General features: G+C 36.9%; 1 protein-coding gene across 2 annotated transcripts in view; it reads left to right on the forward strand.

Annotated features, from left to right (window-relative positions):
• The window catches only part of LOC149081147 (uncharacterized), a 218,002-nt gene that overhangs the window by 52,819 nt on the left and 148,960 nt on the right, over nucleotides 1-16,223 (forward strand). For both annotated transcript variants that reach the window (XM_089237931.1, XM_089237932.1), the window contains exon 3: nucleotides 12,936-13,074. In XM_089237931.1, the coding sequence (XP_089094057.1) occupies nucleotides 12,936-13,074 (139 nt within the window). The remainder of the gene's footprint in view (nucleotides 1-12,935; nucleotides 13,075-16,223) is intronic.

Here is a 16,223-nt window from a genome sequence, read left to right on the forward strand (position 1 = left end):
GAAAAATATGCAATTGGATGTATAACATTAGAATTGTCTATTCTCTGCCCAATCATTGCACCTAAGGCAACGTCACTGCTGTCAGTAGAAAGGATAAATTCCTTGTTGAAATCCGGATGAATCAAAATTGGAGGTTGCGAAAGTTTTTGTTTTAAAATGTCAAAAGCATTCTGGGCCTCTTGAGTCCAATGAAATTTTCTGCTCTTTCTAGTGAGGTTAGTAATAGACGCCGTAATATCGGAAAAATTTTGTATGAAACGCCTGTAATACCCAACCAGCCCAATAAAACGGTGAATTTTCCGTACGGTGTTGGGAACTGGAAAGTCTTGTATCTTTCTAATGTTTGTCTCAATGGGGTGAATGACTGAACTGTTCAAAGTATGACCTAGTAATTTGATCTGAGGAACAAGAAATGAACATTTAGCTGGATTAAGTGTCAAACCAAAATAGCGGAACCTTTTGAACAGTTTTCTCAATTTGTAGAGCATTTGTGAGACATTGTCGGCACCCCAGCAAAAGTCATCAATATAATTGGCAATTTTCAAATCCGAAAGAGGAGCTAAAAGTTGATCTGAAGATTGGAAAATGTTTCCGGACTAGCATTCAAGCCTTGAGGCATAGTTTTGTAACGGAATGAGCCAAATGGAGAACTAAATGTTGTCATGTCACTATCCTCCGGTTTCAAAGGAATCTGCCATAAAGATGATAGATCAAGGGAGCAAAAAAGATTAGATCCCCGTAGCATTTCCAGTAAGTGATGAATGATTGGTAGAGGATATCTTGGATATTTTAAGTGAGCGTTCAATTTTCTATAGTCTACTACCAATCGCCATTTCTGTTGCTTCGGGTCTCCTGAAGGATTTTTCTTCTTTATCATGATCAAAGGGAAGCTTATATGACTGTCTGATTTTTCAATCAAATTTGCTTGTTCTAATTCATTTAACTGACATTTTAATTCGTCTCTCCAAGCATAGGGAACATTGTAGGGGTGAGTAGATGGTAGTTTTCATGAATCTACTTGTAAAATAGGAGTGATTTTATCTGTACAACCTATGGTGTATAAGCGTTTACTAAATGTATCACTAAATTTAAAAAGTAATTTCAATAGCTTCGAACGAGTTGGAAGGTCTAAGTGGCTCTGCTCAAAATCATTTTCCGACAGTTTGTGCCTACGTAACTGTTTAATTTCTTCCATGTCTCTGATTTCTACATCATTCATGATTGTACCTACACAACTGTTTTTGTTTAGAGCCACTTTTCAAGCGGTCAAGTTCGAAAGCATAATGGGGATAGTTTTATCTTTAAAGATAGAGCACACAGCTCTATGTACTTCTATAGCATCGTTCTGTAGTGTAGGTGTCAACATTATATCATCCCCTTCACTAGCCAAAATGTCAGTTTTCAAATACACTACCCTGGATTCGTGTGGCAACAGTGTGATTTTCGTTGCTAGTCGGGCATACTCTGTGGATAATGTGTTACAAGTTGGAGAATTGGCGTCTCGTATTTTAATTTTTGTATTACCAGTTTCTAATATGTCATTATCAAGGTTGAGAGTGAATTTGTGGGCCTTCAAAAGGTCATAGCCAATTATTGCTTGGTATTGTGTAGCTAAATCATTTCTGACTATAAAAAATGAATGAATAATGCATTTATTTCCCAAAGTGAGAGGGATTTTGAATGACCCCAAAATATCTAGTGGCTCTCCTGAAATAGATTTAACTCTGACATCAGTGTTAGCTTTTTTTATCCGTGCGCCATTTCTGATTTTCTGAAAAACAGAATACTGAAGTAATGAGACTGACGCGCCAGAATCAATCAAACTGGTTGTTTTGCAACCAGCAAATTTCACATCAGCAACGGAAAGGTAGAAATCATTTTCTTGTGAATCTAGAATCTGTGTGTTTATCATTTTAACTTGTGTAATACATGTATCTTGTTGCGGCTCTGTAGAAGTTGAAGTGGTATTCATGTTGGGGGAACGGACTCTAGCTGCGGAAGTGGAAGCACTTTCGTTCGTTTAAATTACCGGAATGAGATGTGTTGTTGTTCTCAAACCTTACTGATCTACCTCTATTGCTTCTTCGAGGATGTGGTGAATGATTGCGTGTATTAGAATGCACTTGATTAGAATGGAATATCTGATGAAAATTTTGAGTGCGTGTGAACGTTGGTTGAAACGGTGCTCAGGATTATAAGCATAGCATTCTGAAGTTGTATTTTTGTTTCGACCACAGTTAACCACAAAAATTCTGAGCATAATGAGGGTATCTATGACCTTCAAAATCATTCAGTGGAAATCTGTGTGAAATTGTTTCGTTGCAGCAAGTGTTTCCACCGCAACCTGTGGTCCACGCCTGTGTGTGAGTATGTGGCTGTGGGGGTCCAGAGAATGCTTGAGTTGTGTAGGGGTTATTTTGAAAATGATATTGTGTATTGGTTTTGTGCCTGGGCACAGAGTGCAATTGAAGATTTTCCACCTGCTTTTGGATTGCTGCAATTGTTTCATGAGTCTGTTTCGCATGTAACTCTATCAAGTTGACCATTTCGTTATCCGTGCTCCCTACATTGCAAATGGTTTCGTGTTGGGTTGTTGATTCATTAACTTGTAAAGTTTCAATGAAATTCACAGCATCTTGAAACGATTGGGGGTCTTTCACTAAAATAGAACTTTTATATTTTGGTAAGAGGCCTTCCAAGAATTTGGCTAGTCGTGTTTGTTCGTAAAGTGATTTCACTTCGGGTTTACTGATATCGGCATTGCCGAAAATTTTTTGTGTATTTGTGGAAACACGAGCAGCATAGATTTTGACCCCTTCGTCGGAGGACATGCGACAATTCGAGAAAAGTTGCTGCTGTGTAGCAAGGCTTGTTTTAGTGGAGAAAAAATCCAAAAATTTCTGTTTAAAGTTTTCATAATTCTGCTCATTTTCCAAATCAACATTGTTAATGATCTGTGTCAACACATCTCCCCTAACTTTGGATTTCAGCAACAATAATTTCTCTGATTCAGTACAATTTGCTGTTTTTGCGATTGCCTCTAACGTGTCAACAAAATATCGGGGAGTGACAGCGGACACGTTGTCAAAATGGGGAATTAATGCCTGGCATCCCGCTAAGTTATTAAAATTGCTAGGATCTTCAGCCATAGTGCGATATATTCAAATATTTTCACAAAATTATAAAAATTAAATTCAATGAAAGTAAATGTAGACATACCCAAAAAAAAATTTCTATACAATAATAAATTTCAGTACCAACTTAATGTTTCCTTTTTTCCTTTTAAATTATCATTATGACCATATCAATTTGGATATTCTCTCAAGAGTCATCATTTGTTCATGTTTTGACATTTTTATCTGAAGGTGATAAAAGGGTAAATTTATGAATTTAGAACAGTATTAGAAAATAAAATTTGGAATAATACTGTAAGGGAATGGTCACGGTACCATTGTTATATCTAACCACTGGAAGAATATATATATATTCTTCCAGTGGTTCGATATAACACACTGGTGTAAATGGTGATTTTTGTCTAGGATAGTGACCAGTACTGCAATAAGAATGGGAATAAGAATGTAGCACCAACTTGCCAAAACCTATGAAAGGAGCAGGAATTAGTATTTTTTCCTCCAGTCCCACCCCATTCTACTGTGATGCACTTCAAAAACCTATATAGTTGTTTTTCCCACTCCTATGTTCATTGCATCCTAGCATTATTGTTCATACTAGTGGGTTGTGGTGAGAAAGAGAAAATATGTACTGGTAAAAGACTTGGGCAAGCTGCTTGACTGGCAGCAATGCTGATCTCTCCCTCTATTGCTCTTCCTACCCCTTTGTCTGCTTAATGAAATGTTAAGATTCCAGGAAAAAAGGATTTTAGTTTAAAATTCTGTACTTTCATAGAGCAAGTCAAGATTATCTGAACTTGTTCCATTAACCACTTTACTAATGAAAGGTGTGTTAACTTTGTCCATTCCCAAAAAATACATAAAAGCTTTCATAACTGGTAATCAGAGCACACGGTTGGGAAAAAGGAAAAAAAAATAAGGGCTTGGCCTATAATTTATCGAGAATACAAAACAGATATAAGAAGGAAGGAGGAGGCATTTATTTTTGTTACATAAAAACATCAATTTCACATATCTATTTCCCCCCCTCTCTATTTTTTGAAAAGTAAACAAAGATTTCTAACCAGTTTTGGGGATTTTTACTTGATCTTAAAAAATATATACATCTAAAACATTTTTTTATAGATTTGTTATCAAAAATTCATAAGTAAAAGATTTTATGGTTATCTATTTATAGAATTCAAAACAGGTAAATCCAATTTTTTAATTCTGTGAATTTTTGCCACTGGCAAAAATGTGGCAAAAACTATTTTTGCCGGGACGGTTTTTACCGCTGCGGCAAAAACTTGCCAACCCTGTGCTCTGACTGTCCAGATTGAAGCTTGCATGAATTCATGTTAAGATTTCACGACTGAAGCGGAGATAAACTAATTTTAGCAACTCAAGTAGTAAAAGCAAAAAGTAAATAATGGTTGAAGTAATAGCGTGGAGAAAAGAGAGCGATTGTGACAGCATGTGGACGGTATTTAAAGGGAAAACTCCTGGCCTCATGTGTCTAAACAAGCCAATCTACTTCAAGGTAATTTCATTTACATATCGCGATCTCAAACCGCAATTATCACAATCGGCCTTGATCGCTGCCATGCAACCATTGCCAATGAAAAACAACAAAAAGTAAAACATTTATGTTTTGAAGTGATGACTTCAGACTTTTATGCAGAGGGCCCATGGATATGTTACACTACCACTATCAACAAGGAAGCGAATGTTTGTTTTATGATCGCGAATGAATAGGCAACAAAAACTTGGTGGCATGTTGGCGCTACCCCTGGCCGTTGTCATTTCCCTGGTGGGAGCATAGCTCCGTACACTGCCTTGCGTTGAAACAGAGCTTGAGATGATACCAACATATGTCAGAAATACTCGAGGGACTTTTCCATTGAAAACGGGACTGGTTTCAATCGCGAGAATGGCTCCTGGCTCGCCTCAAAACAGCAACATCTTGCCACAGTCTATCAGCTCAGAATTCAAGGAAGATGCCCTAGCTTGAGGGATCTATGACTTCGTAGCCTCTTTGATTTTGTTGACTCCAGGATGCGATCTTTGACTTCAGATGTTTCCTGTGGTGTGAGTGGCTATATGGCATCTAGAATTGATGTTAACCTTTGGTGGAAGCTGCTGTAGGAACAGTTCTAAGAGAAGAGAGTTGGCAGTATTGTGATTTTCCGCACAACGCTGCAGGATTCAGTGAAGTTTGGATGGTTTCCTATCACAGCTGTTCCCCGGACAGGAGACATCAGATTTCTTGCACATTTTTGATTTGCTGCATCGTTCGATGACCACTTTCAGTTCTTCATATGGATTGACTTTCCCACGCTGCATGATGAAATCGCGTACAATTGTAGCTATTTCTGGTGGCAAGTGAGAAACACAATGGTTTTATATAGTTTTTGAGTCCATTATCGGTTTTGATGTTGCGAGTTCAAAGGTATCTTCACACATTTCAAACCACAAGGTGAGATCTGACACGGTAAAAATTGGTATCCGTATCGCCAACGCTTCTGCCATGTTGAGAAAGGAAACAGATACCGTGAAACCACGAGGCGAATGAGAAACTATGAAGAAATTCTTCATATACCTAAAAGGCTACATCTGGGTCACCATTGTCATGTTGGTGAGTGATGGAGGAGTTGAGAAAAATAACGATCACGTGAGCTAAAATAAAATATTTATTACTAAATAATTTATAAACTTAACACTTTCAGGATGGTTGTTATGTTTGTTCATTCTGCTGTGACTGCCAGCGGAAGTGCGTGTGTTATGTTTCTCGCCAAACATTGGTGGCTTGGCGGGATATGCAACATAGTATTCCCCCAGCAGCTTAGTCGCGATTGAGAGAAACGTGAAGTAGTACAAAAACAATATATCATATATTGTTTTTGTGTATCACATATTATGTGATACGCCACAAATAATGTATGAGATATGTAGTACAAACAAAAACTGTGCATGAAATGCTATGCATAATGATATTAGTAGCAGTAGAGTATGAATTTGCAAATCAATAATTAGTGTAAAATGCGTGAATTAGAAGAGAAAAAAAATGTATACGATTGCAAAAATATGTATACTGAATGCAAAAAAACGAGCAAATCGTGCTACTTTCCCTACATTTTTACTAAATCCTGTCCTATTGGTGAGCGATGGAGGAGTTGAGAAAAATAACGATGATGCGAGCTAAAATAAAATGTTTATTACTAATCCATTCTATAATATAAAATCACAAACTCGAAAAGGGCCTGTTTCTAAGCAACCAAAATTAGTGACGATTTTATGTTACGGAAATGGGTGACGGAAATCAGTTACGTTTTTGTGTTACGGAAGTCGGTTACAATTTTGGGTCAAATTTTTTCATTTAACTCTTGAGGACATCGGGAACCGCTTGACTTGTAGGGATCAAGTTTTGTGCATGTACCCAAAGGTATGTATACATCACCAGTGCTCCCAACACACAGGGTCCGGGTACCCAGGGTGGGACATTGGACAGATCTCTTTATGGGGAAATTGAGTGTTTCCATTTTGAGTCGAGGATGAATACTTTCTTCTCATTGCGCATTGTGCTGCATTGCTTATTGTGGCACTGCAAAAATAATGGAACATTACTGATTGTGGTGCATTGCATATTATTATGCATCGCGTGCTGTATTGCTCATTGTAATGGAGCGTTTAATGCGTATTGTGATGCATTGCGTACTATAGCAGGGTTCCCAGCAACCTGGAAAGTCAGGGAGAATCAGGGAAAGTCAGGGAATTGGAAAACGGTCAGGGAAAGTCAGGGAAAATATGAAATATTTGTCAAAAGTCAGGGAAAATTCTAAATATTTGGGAAAAGTCAGAGAAAATTTGAAGAGGAAAAAATCAGAGGATAAATCTACATTCAAATGGTTTACCTTCACTTTTTTCCATGGAAGATTATTTTTCAGATCCCCAGGGAGAGGAAAAAAAATCCTTATCAGCATTTTCCTCCAGATCCCCTACTAAGAGAAATGTCTTATCAGTTGAAGAGTGGGATTTTACAATGTTGGCCAAGAAACAATCTGCCCTCTGAGCAAATAGATGAAGGGATCTAAAGTGGAGAGACCCTCCTTTTTCCATTGTTGAAAGCAAAGCCAATATACCAGCGCTTAACTTCTTTTGTATTTCTTCTGAAAAAACATTTTATTTTCTTGTTTTTTTTTTTTCCCGGCCTGTGGGTAGAGAAACTTTAGGCCCATTTCACACTGAGCGGACGTGGGTCCAGATACCAGATCCGCATGCCCTTTCACACGAGCACTAAAGTTCTAAAAAATCTTTAGTTTGAAATTTGTGCATAAAAACTTTTTTCCCCAATTTTTGTAATTATTTTTCTCCTTCACCCCTGATTCAGTGCTCATAGGTAGCCTAGAGCTATTCTTTGGTGGTTTAATCTAGAGCCCCATAGAATAATCTTAATAGTTTAATCGTAACATAAAGATGCCTTTTCAGTTTGATCGTCACAATTAGTCAATGGGAGAATATATCTCAAAATATTTTCACACACAAAAGGTTTTGAAAAAAAAAATCTAAGATCTGTCTTTTTGGAAAATATGAAAAAAAATTCCAAAAACACATCCAATGATGTTCCAAAAAAAAAAAAAAAAAATTAGGAGATATCAAAGACTTTGCAAGTAGAAAAAGGGGGGAGGGGTGCAGACTTTCAAAATGTCTGTGCTTAGAAATATTCACATCACAATTCTGTGTTAAGCCCTGATTGCACTATAAAAATTTTATAATTCTTTTACAAATGCAACCCATAAGCTGATCGGTTGCATTTTCCCGAATGTAACCGATAAATTTATTGGTTGCTTTTTTTTTTCAAGTTTTATAAAATAACTTTCATAAAACCTTCAGAGTGAAATCCCATCCTTAGATTAGTCACATTTTTTTTTTAAGTTTATAGACTCAATATCATGTAACGTATATATGTAGGTATTGGGGGTGGGACACACACACACCAAAACTATTCAAGTGCTTAGGACTTTCAAACATGTTAATCCAGCCCTGAGTGAACGTCGTACATGGATAACGTTGTTTAATAAAAGTATTTAGTTTTAAAAATAAAAAATAAATAAATATTTAAAACAATTTTAAATATTTATATTTTTAAAATAATTTTAAAAATTTAAAAAGAAAAAATTAAAAATTTGTAATTAAATTTAAAAGTTATTAAAGTATTCAGTTAATTATATTTGTTTTACAGAACGGCTTATAATTTTGGTCCCGTCAGTGTTCGTTGTTGGCAAGTTTTATTATATAAAATTGTAAAGTATGGACAAAAGGCAGTTAAAGTTACTATATCTCCTTTATCTCAGAAGGAAATGGAGGGATAGACATATATGTGGGTACATCCTATTGATGCACAGGGGCCTTCATATGGTGTTTTTATATTTATGTCAAATAATTAAAAAATTCCATGCAAAATCATCTTGAAAAAGTAGCCAAAGATGTGGACTAATTTGACCCGCATCCGTGTCCTGTGAATAGCTCCAAATAACCTAATGTACGATACTTGTATGTGCGGATAAGGAGCCCGCACGTAGGTTTTGACACATGCGGATGCCGTCCGAACCCACATGAACACTTCAAAGGTGCGGGTGCATTCCACATCGTCTGAAATGCTCTGTATATACCAATTGTTAAAACTTCTTCCGGACCTGCGTCCACATCTGCTCCGCGTGAAAGGGCCCTTAACCTTTATATGTTGAATAATGATTTGAATTCAGTTATCTCTGTAAAATTTCCAAGGAAACTAGTGTTGTGTACAATATCATATACACCGTTTGATTTTGTAAGGAGTGGTGGTGGCGGCAAAATATTAGCATCTGTCTGTAATGTGCTTTTCAATGGTGTATTACCGTGAAATGATATACAGTCTCCCCGCCCCGTATTCGCGGTTCCCGTATTTGTGGTTTTTTTCCCTTTATTGGATTTTTTCCTCAGCAATCGTCATTTACATGTTTTGTTTACAAAATTTGAGTTGTGCCTGTTTAGGATGGCTCATTTGTCTAGTGCTACTGATAATGCTCCGAAAATACAAAAAAAAAAAAAAAAAAAAAATTATATATATTGACTATGCTTGGCGAAAGTAAGTCAGTTGCTGCTGTGGCTCACCACCAGATGATTTTCATGACATAGATCCCCTCTATATTACGTTCTTCACATGTAGAAAAATTGGTAGAGGAAGTCTTGTCAACATACTCGAACATACTTGATGATATGAAGAAGAAACGGCAAACAGAAATTACAATGTTCTTTCAGAAAACATCACCAACAATCAATCGCTGCACCCTCGTTTATATTTCCTTATAATTTTGCGTTACCCTGCTCTTCTCATGATGTTCAATAAACAAAAAATCTATGGTTTCAGTTATTTGCAATTTCCCATATTTTCCCCACCCCCAGAATGTAACCCCCACAAATACGGGGTAGGGGGGTCGACTATAATTTAGAGCATAGTTTCCTAATCTTTTTTGGCCCATCACCACCCTTCAGAAATTTTTTTCACCCATCGCCCCAACACAATCTAACCCATAGGATCCTATATTATACCTGTAGCTTCTACTGCCCCCTGGAACATTCCATCGCCCCCAAGGGGGCATTAACGTCCACGTTGGGAATCACTGATTTACTGATATTAGATGGTTTAGAATTATATATGCGTGTGACAGTGTACGTGCATTTGGTCAGGGAAATTTTTGAATTTGATCAGGGAAAGTCAGGGAAATGATCAAGTGGATTTTGCTGGGAACCCTGTATAGTGCTTTTTATAGTGCTTTGCTTGTTGCGATGCATCACATACTATACTGCATTGCTTTTTTGTGGTGTACAATATTACTGATTACACACATTACTACATTACTGATTGTGATGCTTTACGTGTTGTAGTGCACTGAGTGCTGTATTGCTCATTGTAATGCAGTGCTTATGGATTGATGATTATTGTGGCTTACTGTAATACTTGCGTATTATGGTGCTTTGTTTAGTGCGATGCAATCACGTGCCATATTGCAGTGCTTATGGTGTATTGTGGTTCATTGCATATTGTGGTGCACTGCATATTGTGGTGCATTTCTTATTGTGTTGTATTGCCTACGGTGGTGGTGTATTTGTTATTGTGCTGTATTGCCGATGTGGGTAAATTACGCATTGTGTTGTTTTGCTTATTGTGGTGTATTGTGTATTGTACTTAATGTGGTGCACTGAATATAGTGGTGCATTGCTTATTGCGGTACTTTGAATATGTTGGTGCACTAATTATTGTGCTGTATTGCCTGTGATGGTGCAATAAGGACTGTGCTGTATTGCCGATGGTGGTGACATAAGCACTGTCCTGTATTGCCGATGGAGATGCATTAAGTATCGTGCTGTATTGCAGATGGAGGTGCATTAAGTATTGTGCTGTATTCCTTAATGTGGTGCCCTGATATAGTGATGCATTGTTTTTGTGGTGCCATTAATATAAGGCTGCACTACTTATTGTGCTGCATTGCCTAAAATGGTGCATTGCTTATTGCACCGAATCGCCGATGGTGTAGCATTTTGTTTATCGTGGTGCATTGCGCATTACATGATATATTGCTTACTGTAATACAGTACTTTTTGCGTATATTATGGTGCTTCACTTATTGCGATACATAGCGTATTGTGGTGCATTACGTTTTAAGTTGTATTGTGGGGCACTGTAAATAGTGGCCGCTGTGGTGGTCGAGTGGTTATAGTGATGGACTCGCGCTGCGAGGATCCGGGTTCGAACCCCACAGTGGTGGTCGGCTGAAGTTGGTTTTCTGTGGTTCCCAACTTCAAGGCGCAAATGCGAGCCGATCTCCCCGTTAAAAAGTCTCGCCACAGAGAGCAACAGTCCTACAACGATGAATCATTCAATCATAACACTTCACTCATAGTTAGAAAAACTAGTGGCAGATGGCAGCACTACACATAACAAGCATTACGGAGAAACAACAAAAACTTCACGTCAGGTTTCACTACACGTACACGCACTTCCCGCATGTACCGATTCGTTCGGGGGTTCCGGGGGGGGGGGGGTGTAGTGGTAGGAGGAGGTAGGGCCTCCAAAAAATGTCTCGGGGATCCATGATGTTCTTAAGTCAGCCACCTCGTTGGGCAATTTGCCTGTTGTGGCGTTGTATTTGTATAATTTGTATAAATTTGTATTGCAATGCATCGCATGCTATATTGCTTATTGTGGTGCGTTGCTAATTGTTATGCATTATAGTGTATCTCGTACTGTATTTCTCATTGCAATGCAGTGCTTATTGCGTATTGTGGCGCATTGTGTATTGGGCTGTATTGCTTATTGCGTATTGTGGCGCGTTGCGTATTGGGCTGTATTGCTTATTGTGGTGTACTGCAAATAGTTGTGCATCGCTGATTATAGTGTAACACTTGGTTATTATGTTTCAGTGGTTATGCCGTATTGTGCTGCTTATTGCGATGTATAGTGCTTTATTGCGTATTGAGCTGTATTGCTTATTATGGTGTGTGTTGCGTATTGTGGTGCTTATTACGATGTATAGTGCTTTATTGCGTATTGAGCTGTATTGCTTATTATAGTGTGCATTACGTATTGTTATGCATTACGTGTTGTAGTGCATCACGTACTGTATTGCTTATTATAATGCAGTACGTATTGCATATTGTGGTGTAATGCGTTTTGTGCTACATTGTGTGTTGTACGTACATCGTGTGTCGTATTGCTTATTATAATGTCGTGCCTACTGCTTATTGTGGTGCACTGCAATATGGTGAATGTGGTGCATTGAGTATTGTTATGCATCAATGCAGTATGCACATTGTATGGTACATTACGTATTGTGGTGCACCGCTGATTGTGTTGCATTGCCTATTGTGGTGCACCGCTGATTGTGGTGCATTGCGTACAGTAGACATTACGTAGTACATCGTGTTCCGTATTGCTTATTATAATGCCGTGTCTACTGCTTATTGCTGTAGGTCTTATTGTAGTGCACTGTAATATGGTGCAGGAGTTGGGGAAGGGGGTTGGACGCAAAGGCGTCAGGGGGCTTTGCCCCCCCTAGTAATTCATAAATTTAACAATTTCAGGACGGTTGTTATGCGTGTTGATTCCACGATGACTGCCAGCGGAAGTGTGTGTGTGTGTGTTAGGTTTCTCACCAAACATTGGAGGCTTGGCAGGATATGCAACAATCCTGTGAAAAAATAAATAAATTCACATAACTTTTTGCACATTAAGAGGGAATCGCATAAATATCACCTTGTAATAAAAATGTAGTAGATTGTAACTAATGATAGTGCCAAAGCTAAAAGTGTGTTTTTTTAGGTGTTGGTATTGTATTTTTTTTATGTATGTAGACCATTTAAATTAATTTATCTTTTTCTCAATTGGGGTGTTTAAAAATTCATTTTGATTTGATGCACAATTAACTGATAATTATGAAACTATATATGCATTGAAATTATTATTATATTAGAGACAGTTTCCTTCATTATACAGTAAAGCTTGTCATAACGGACGCCCCTCTTTTATGACCCCAAATATAATTTTGTATATTAAAGTATGCTTTCCAAACCCCTGATTAATGGTCACACCCCTCCCTGTTTTATGATCAATTTTTTTTGTCCCACCGGTGTCTGCAACAGATGTACAGATGTTTTATTGTACTATTAACCATTGCATGTGGGGTGATTGAAGTTACTAAATTATTGTAACTATAATTTTGTCCTCCTTTTTTGAATTGAGTTGGTGGGTGCTGTGCTCCAATTGATTATTGTAATAATTTGGAATAGGAAGAAAACTGAAGCTGCCAAAAAAAGAAGAGCAATTAAAAATGCCAATAAAAGGCTGCAACTCGTCAAAGAAGGAAAGCTTAAAACACATGGAAACAATGTCGGAATCAAACCACTTAGAATTGGAAACTGCTCAAAGGTTTGTGCAATTTTTCTTCCAATCAATTTCTTTATTTTTCAGTTGGGGGCTTTAAGTAGCTCGGCTAAAATTATTAAACCCAATAAAAATCTCTTTCAATGAAGTAGGCCTTTTTTTTGTTTTTCAGCAAGTGCAAACTAAGAGGTATGGGTAGAAATACGTAAATTTCACAAAAAGAAAATCAAATTTTGTATTTATTTGCAAAAATATTATATTTTGCTCACACACACAAATTAAACAAATTTCAAATCAAAAATTGTGCATTTGTTCAGCAAAGTTAGTATGCAAAGTATAATTTTCTGCTGAACGTTGCATAACTTGCACATGATTGCTTAAATACAGTCCCTTGTGGTTAAACTAGTTCACTCTGGCAGTTAAGTTCTTCTCAAGGTAGCCCATGTTGATATGACTATTCTTAGCAAACATTTAACATATCACTATAAATACCAGCGAAATGAACCATCGATGGCAAAAAATGAACACGTTTCTAAGCGGTGCTGACTTGCTCAGGGAAATAACTCCACATTTTTTCCCGATTTGGTAATAAAGAAAAATGGCAAAGGATTATGGGGAAATGGTTATGAAACCACAGAAATCCACCAAACAAGAGAGTATAAATTTTTCCCCTTTTTCTTTCCCTAGGAATTTCAACAACTTTGTTGAACAGATTATATTCACCAAACCAACTTTATTGAAGCCCCTATTAGAAACATGTAAACAGGACAGGTAAGAGGGTAAAGAACTTATGCCTGTTGTTTTCCTTTCATGCATACCCACAAGTGCTGAGCAAGATTGTGGCCGTTTTGCTTCAAAAAATGTAAATTATCAAGATTTCGCTTAAAAGTTGTAAAACGTCAAATTTTCATATGAATTCATCAAAATGGACAACTTTTGCATTTATCATTGATTATTTTTGCCACACCATAGTAATTTTCTGCTCATAAGGGCTAATTAGATTGGGATCTACTATTTATTGCTGATTCTGAACGGCATCGGTTATTATATTATCTTGTTTCATATAGTGTAATTTTTTCTTTTTAAATTGTTTGTAGCAAAATCTCAATCTTTGCTGTCCCAGCTTGAATATACAAGTAGCGTATACATTTTTAATTTTTATTTTTTCAGATTTACATCAAAACTTAGAATCATATTTTATATGGGTCATTCTAACAAAATTGTACTAAAAATGAAAAAAAATGTTCAAAATAATAATAATGAAAATAAAAAAATTCTTAGGGGCACTTCTTTACCTGGTAATAAATGAAATATAGTCAGCTATGAAGTTTATTAAATTGAAGTTCATGGTAAAAAAAAAATTATATTTAACCATATTTAGAGATAGATAAATCTGATGAGGCATTTTTCCAGTTTCAGCACATAACTTGATATTTATGCTTGACAATCACAACATGTTCCATCTATTTTGGTAGCCCATTTTCAACTTTGACAAGCATTGATACTCTGAATAATTTTTTTGTCAATTGTATTTTTAGTTGTTTTTTCATTGGTGTTGCTCACTCCTTTTCTCTTCAAGTTTATTGGGGACACAGATTTCTAACTTGTCTTCAGTAGTGGAAAATCTGCTACAATTGCTACAATTTTCGATGTCTGCTACAACTTTGACAATATTCCCTTCATTTGCTACATACTGCTATTAAAATGCCAAAATTCTTCAATTCTGCGCCATCTTCCACCATAAACAAAATTTTCCCTTAGAAAACTTTGAAGTTGCGTCACAATAGAAGCTGACTTTTTTTTGATGATGTTATGGCGGCACTTCCTTCTATATACAAAGTGATGATGCGATCGTTTCCAGTTATCTATTGCCACGTTCTCATCCACTATATAAGAAAGCCGCACACTTCAATCAGTGCTATAATATTTTTACTGCAGTACATTTTAACATTATGTTTGGTTAACTAATAATTTTTGTTCAAGTTTAAATAAACCATGTTAAGTTAGAAAATTCTCAGTTTGACGTTCTTGGATATGCCTCTCGTTTAATCGAACACAAGCGGTCAGGTTGAGACCAACCAAAACGCCATTTGTCGTCCTTGCAATTTTATTTCTTAGGGGCCATAAATGGAATTAGCTTGAGCTCCCCCCCCCCCCCCAGGATTTTGCGCCTAAGCTTCCAACAACGTATAAAATGGGGTGAAACAAAGCAAATTACCAGAACAAAAACCAAAAGCCCTTTCAATCGCTGTTTCCAGCTATTTTTTCAAAAACAAAAAACAGTAGGCTCCTTCGATTTATTTTTGCAAAAACTTTTTCACTCTTCTTTTTTAACTGATGTGTGATTGCTCCATGTACTTTATTTTCCAGCATCTTTGACAGATTTCCAGGCTCTCGTTTTACTTCTAAGTTTTCTATTCATTTTCTACTATTCATTCTCTTGATATGCCATTTCCTTTTACGCCATTCACCATGTTTAGTGTTTAATGGAAAATGGTTTCCCGTTGCGCATTAATTAAAATTACTTTGTCTAGACCGTGGTCGTGGTTGGTTTGAAAGGTATTTGATGTAATTTTTCCAGCAAAGCTTATTTAGGCAAGGAAGCAGAGGTCAGCAAAAATTTACAAAAATTTTCTTTGAGTATGTGGTAGACACTTTGATAATGAAAATGATACAGTAACAAGCTAGCATCCCTCACAGCTACAGTGACAAATTTTGTCTCATCATTATCATATTCTGCATACCAAGGCTAATTGTATTGGGATCTACAGTTTATAGCCAATTCCAAAACAGACGCAGTTCCAGAGGATGGTGATCGCCACTTCCAATATCTGAATACTATGAGCAACATTGGTCTGTATCATAAAACACGAGATGATCTATGAAATAAATTACCCTGGACCTATCTTTTTTTTCAATGGTAATCCCACGTAGGCTTCCTTTCTTTGAAATCGAGCACAACTCAGGTCTATCACCATCTATGGGCGATTCACTACCTAGTGAACTGTGCCGGAAGTGGAATCGTGTGTGTACATATATATATATAACAGTCTGAACGTGTATGTAGTGTTGTGTTTGATTTTCCAGTGCCACCACCTATATTTCAGAAGTGAAATGAGTACTGTGTTATGATTGAATTTATACTGCTTGTAGGTCTGTTGCTCTCTGTGGTGAGACTTTTTAAAGGGGAGATA

Source organism: Pholcus phalangioides, unplaced genomic scaffold (genome assembly GCF_987345545.1).
Source record: "Pholcus phalangioides strain wild (caught in Gottingen) unplaced genomic scaffold, Ppha-v1.0 ptg000010l_1, whole genome shotgun sequence".
NCBI classification, from domain to species: Eukaryota; Metazoa; Arthropoda; class Arachnida; order Araneae; family Pholcidae; genus Pholcus; species Pholcus phalangioides.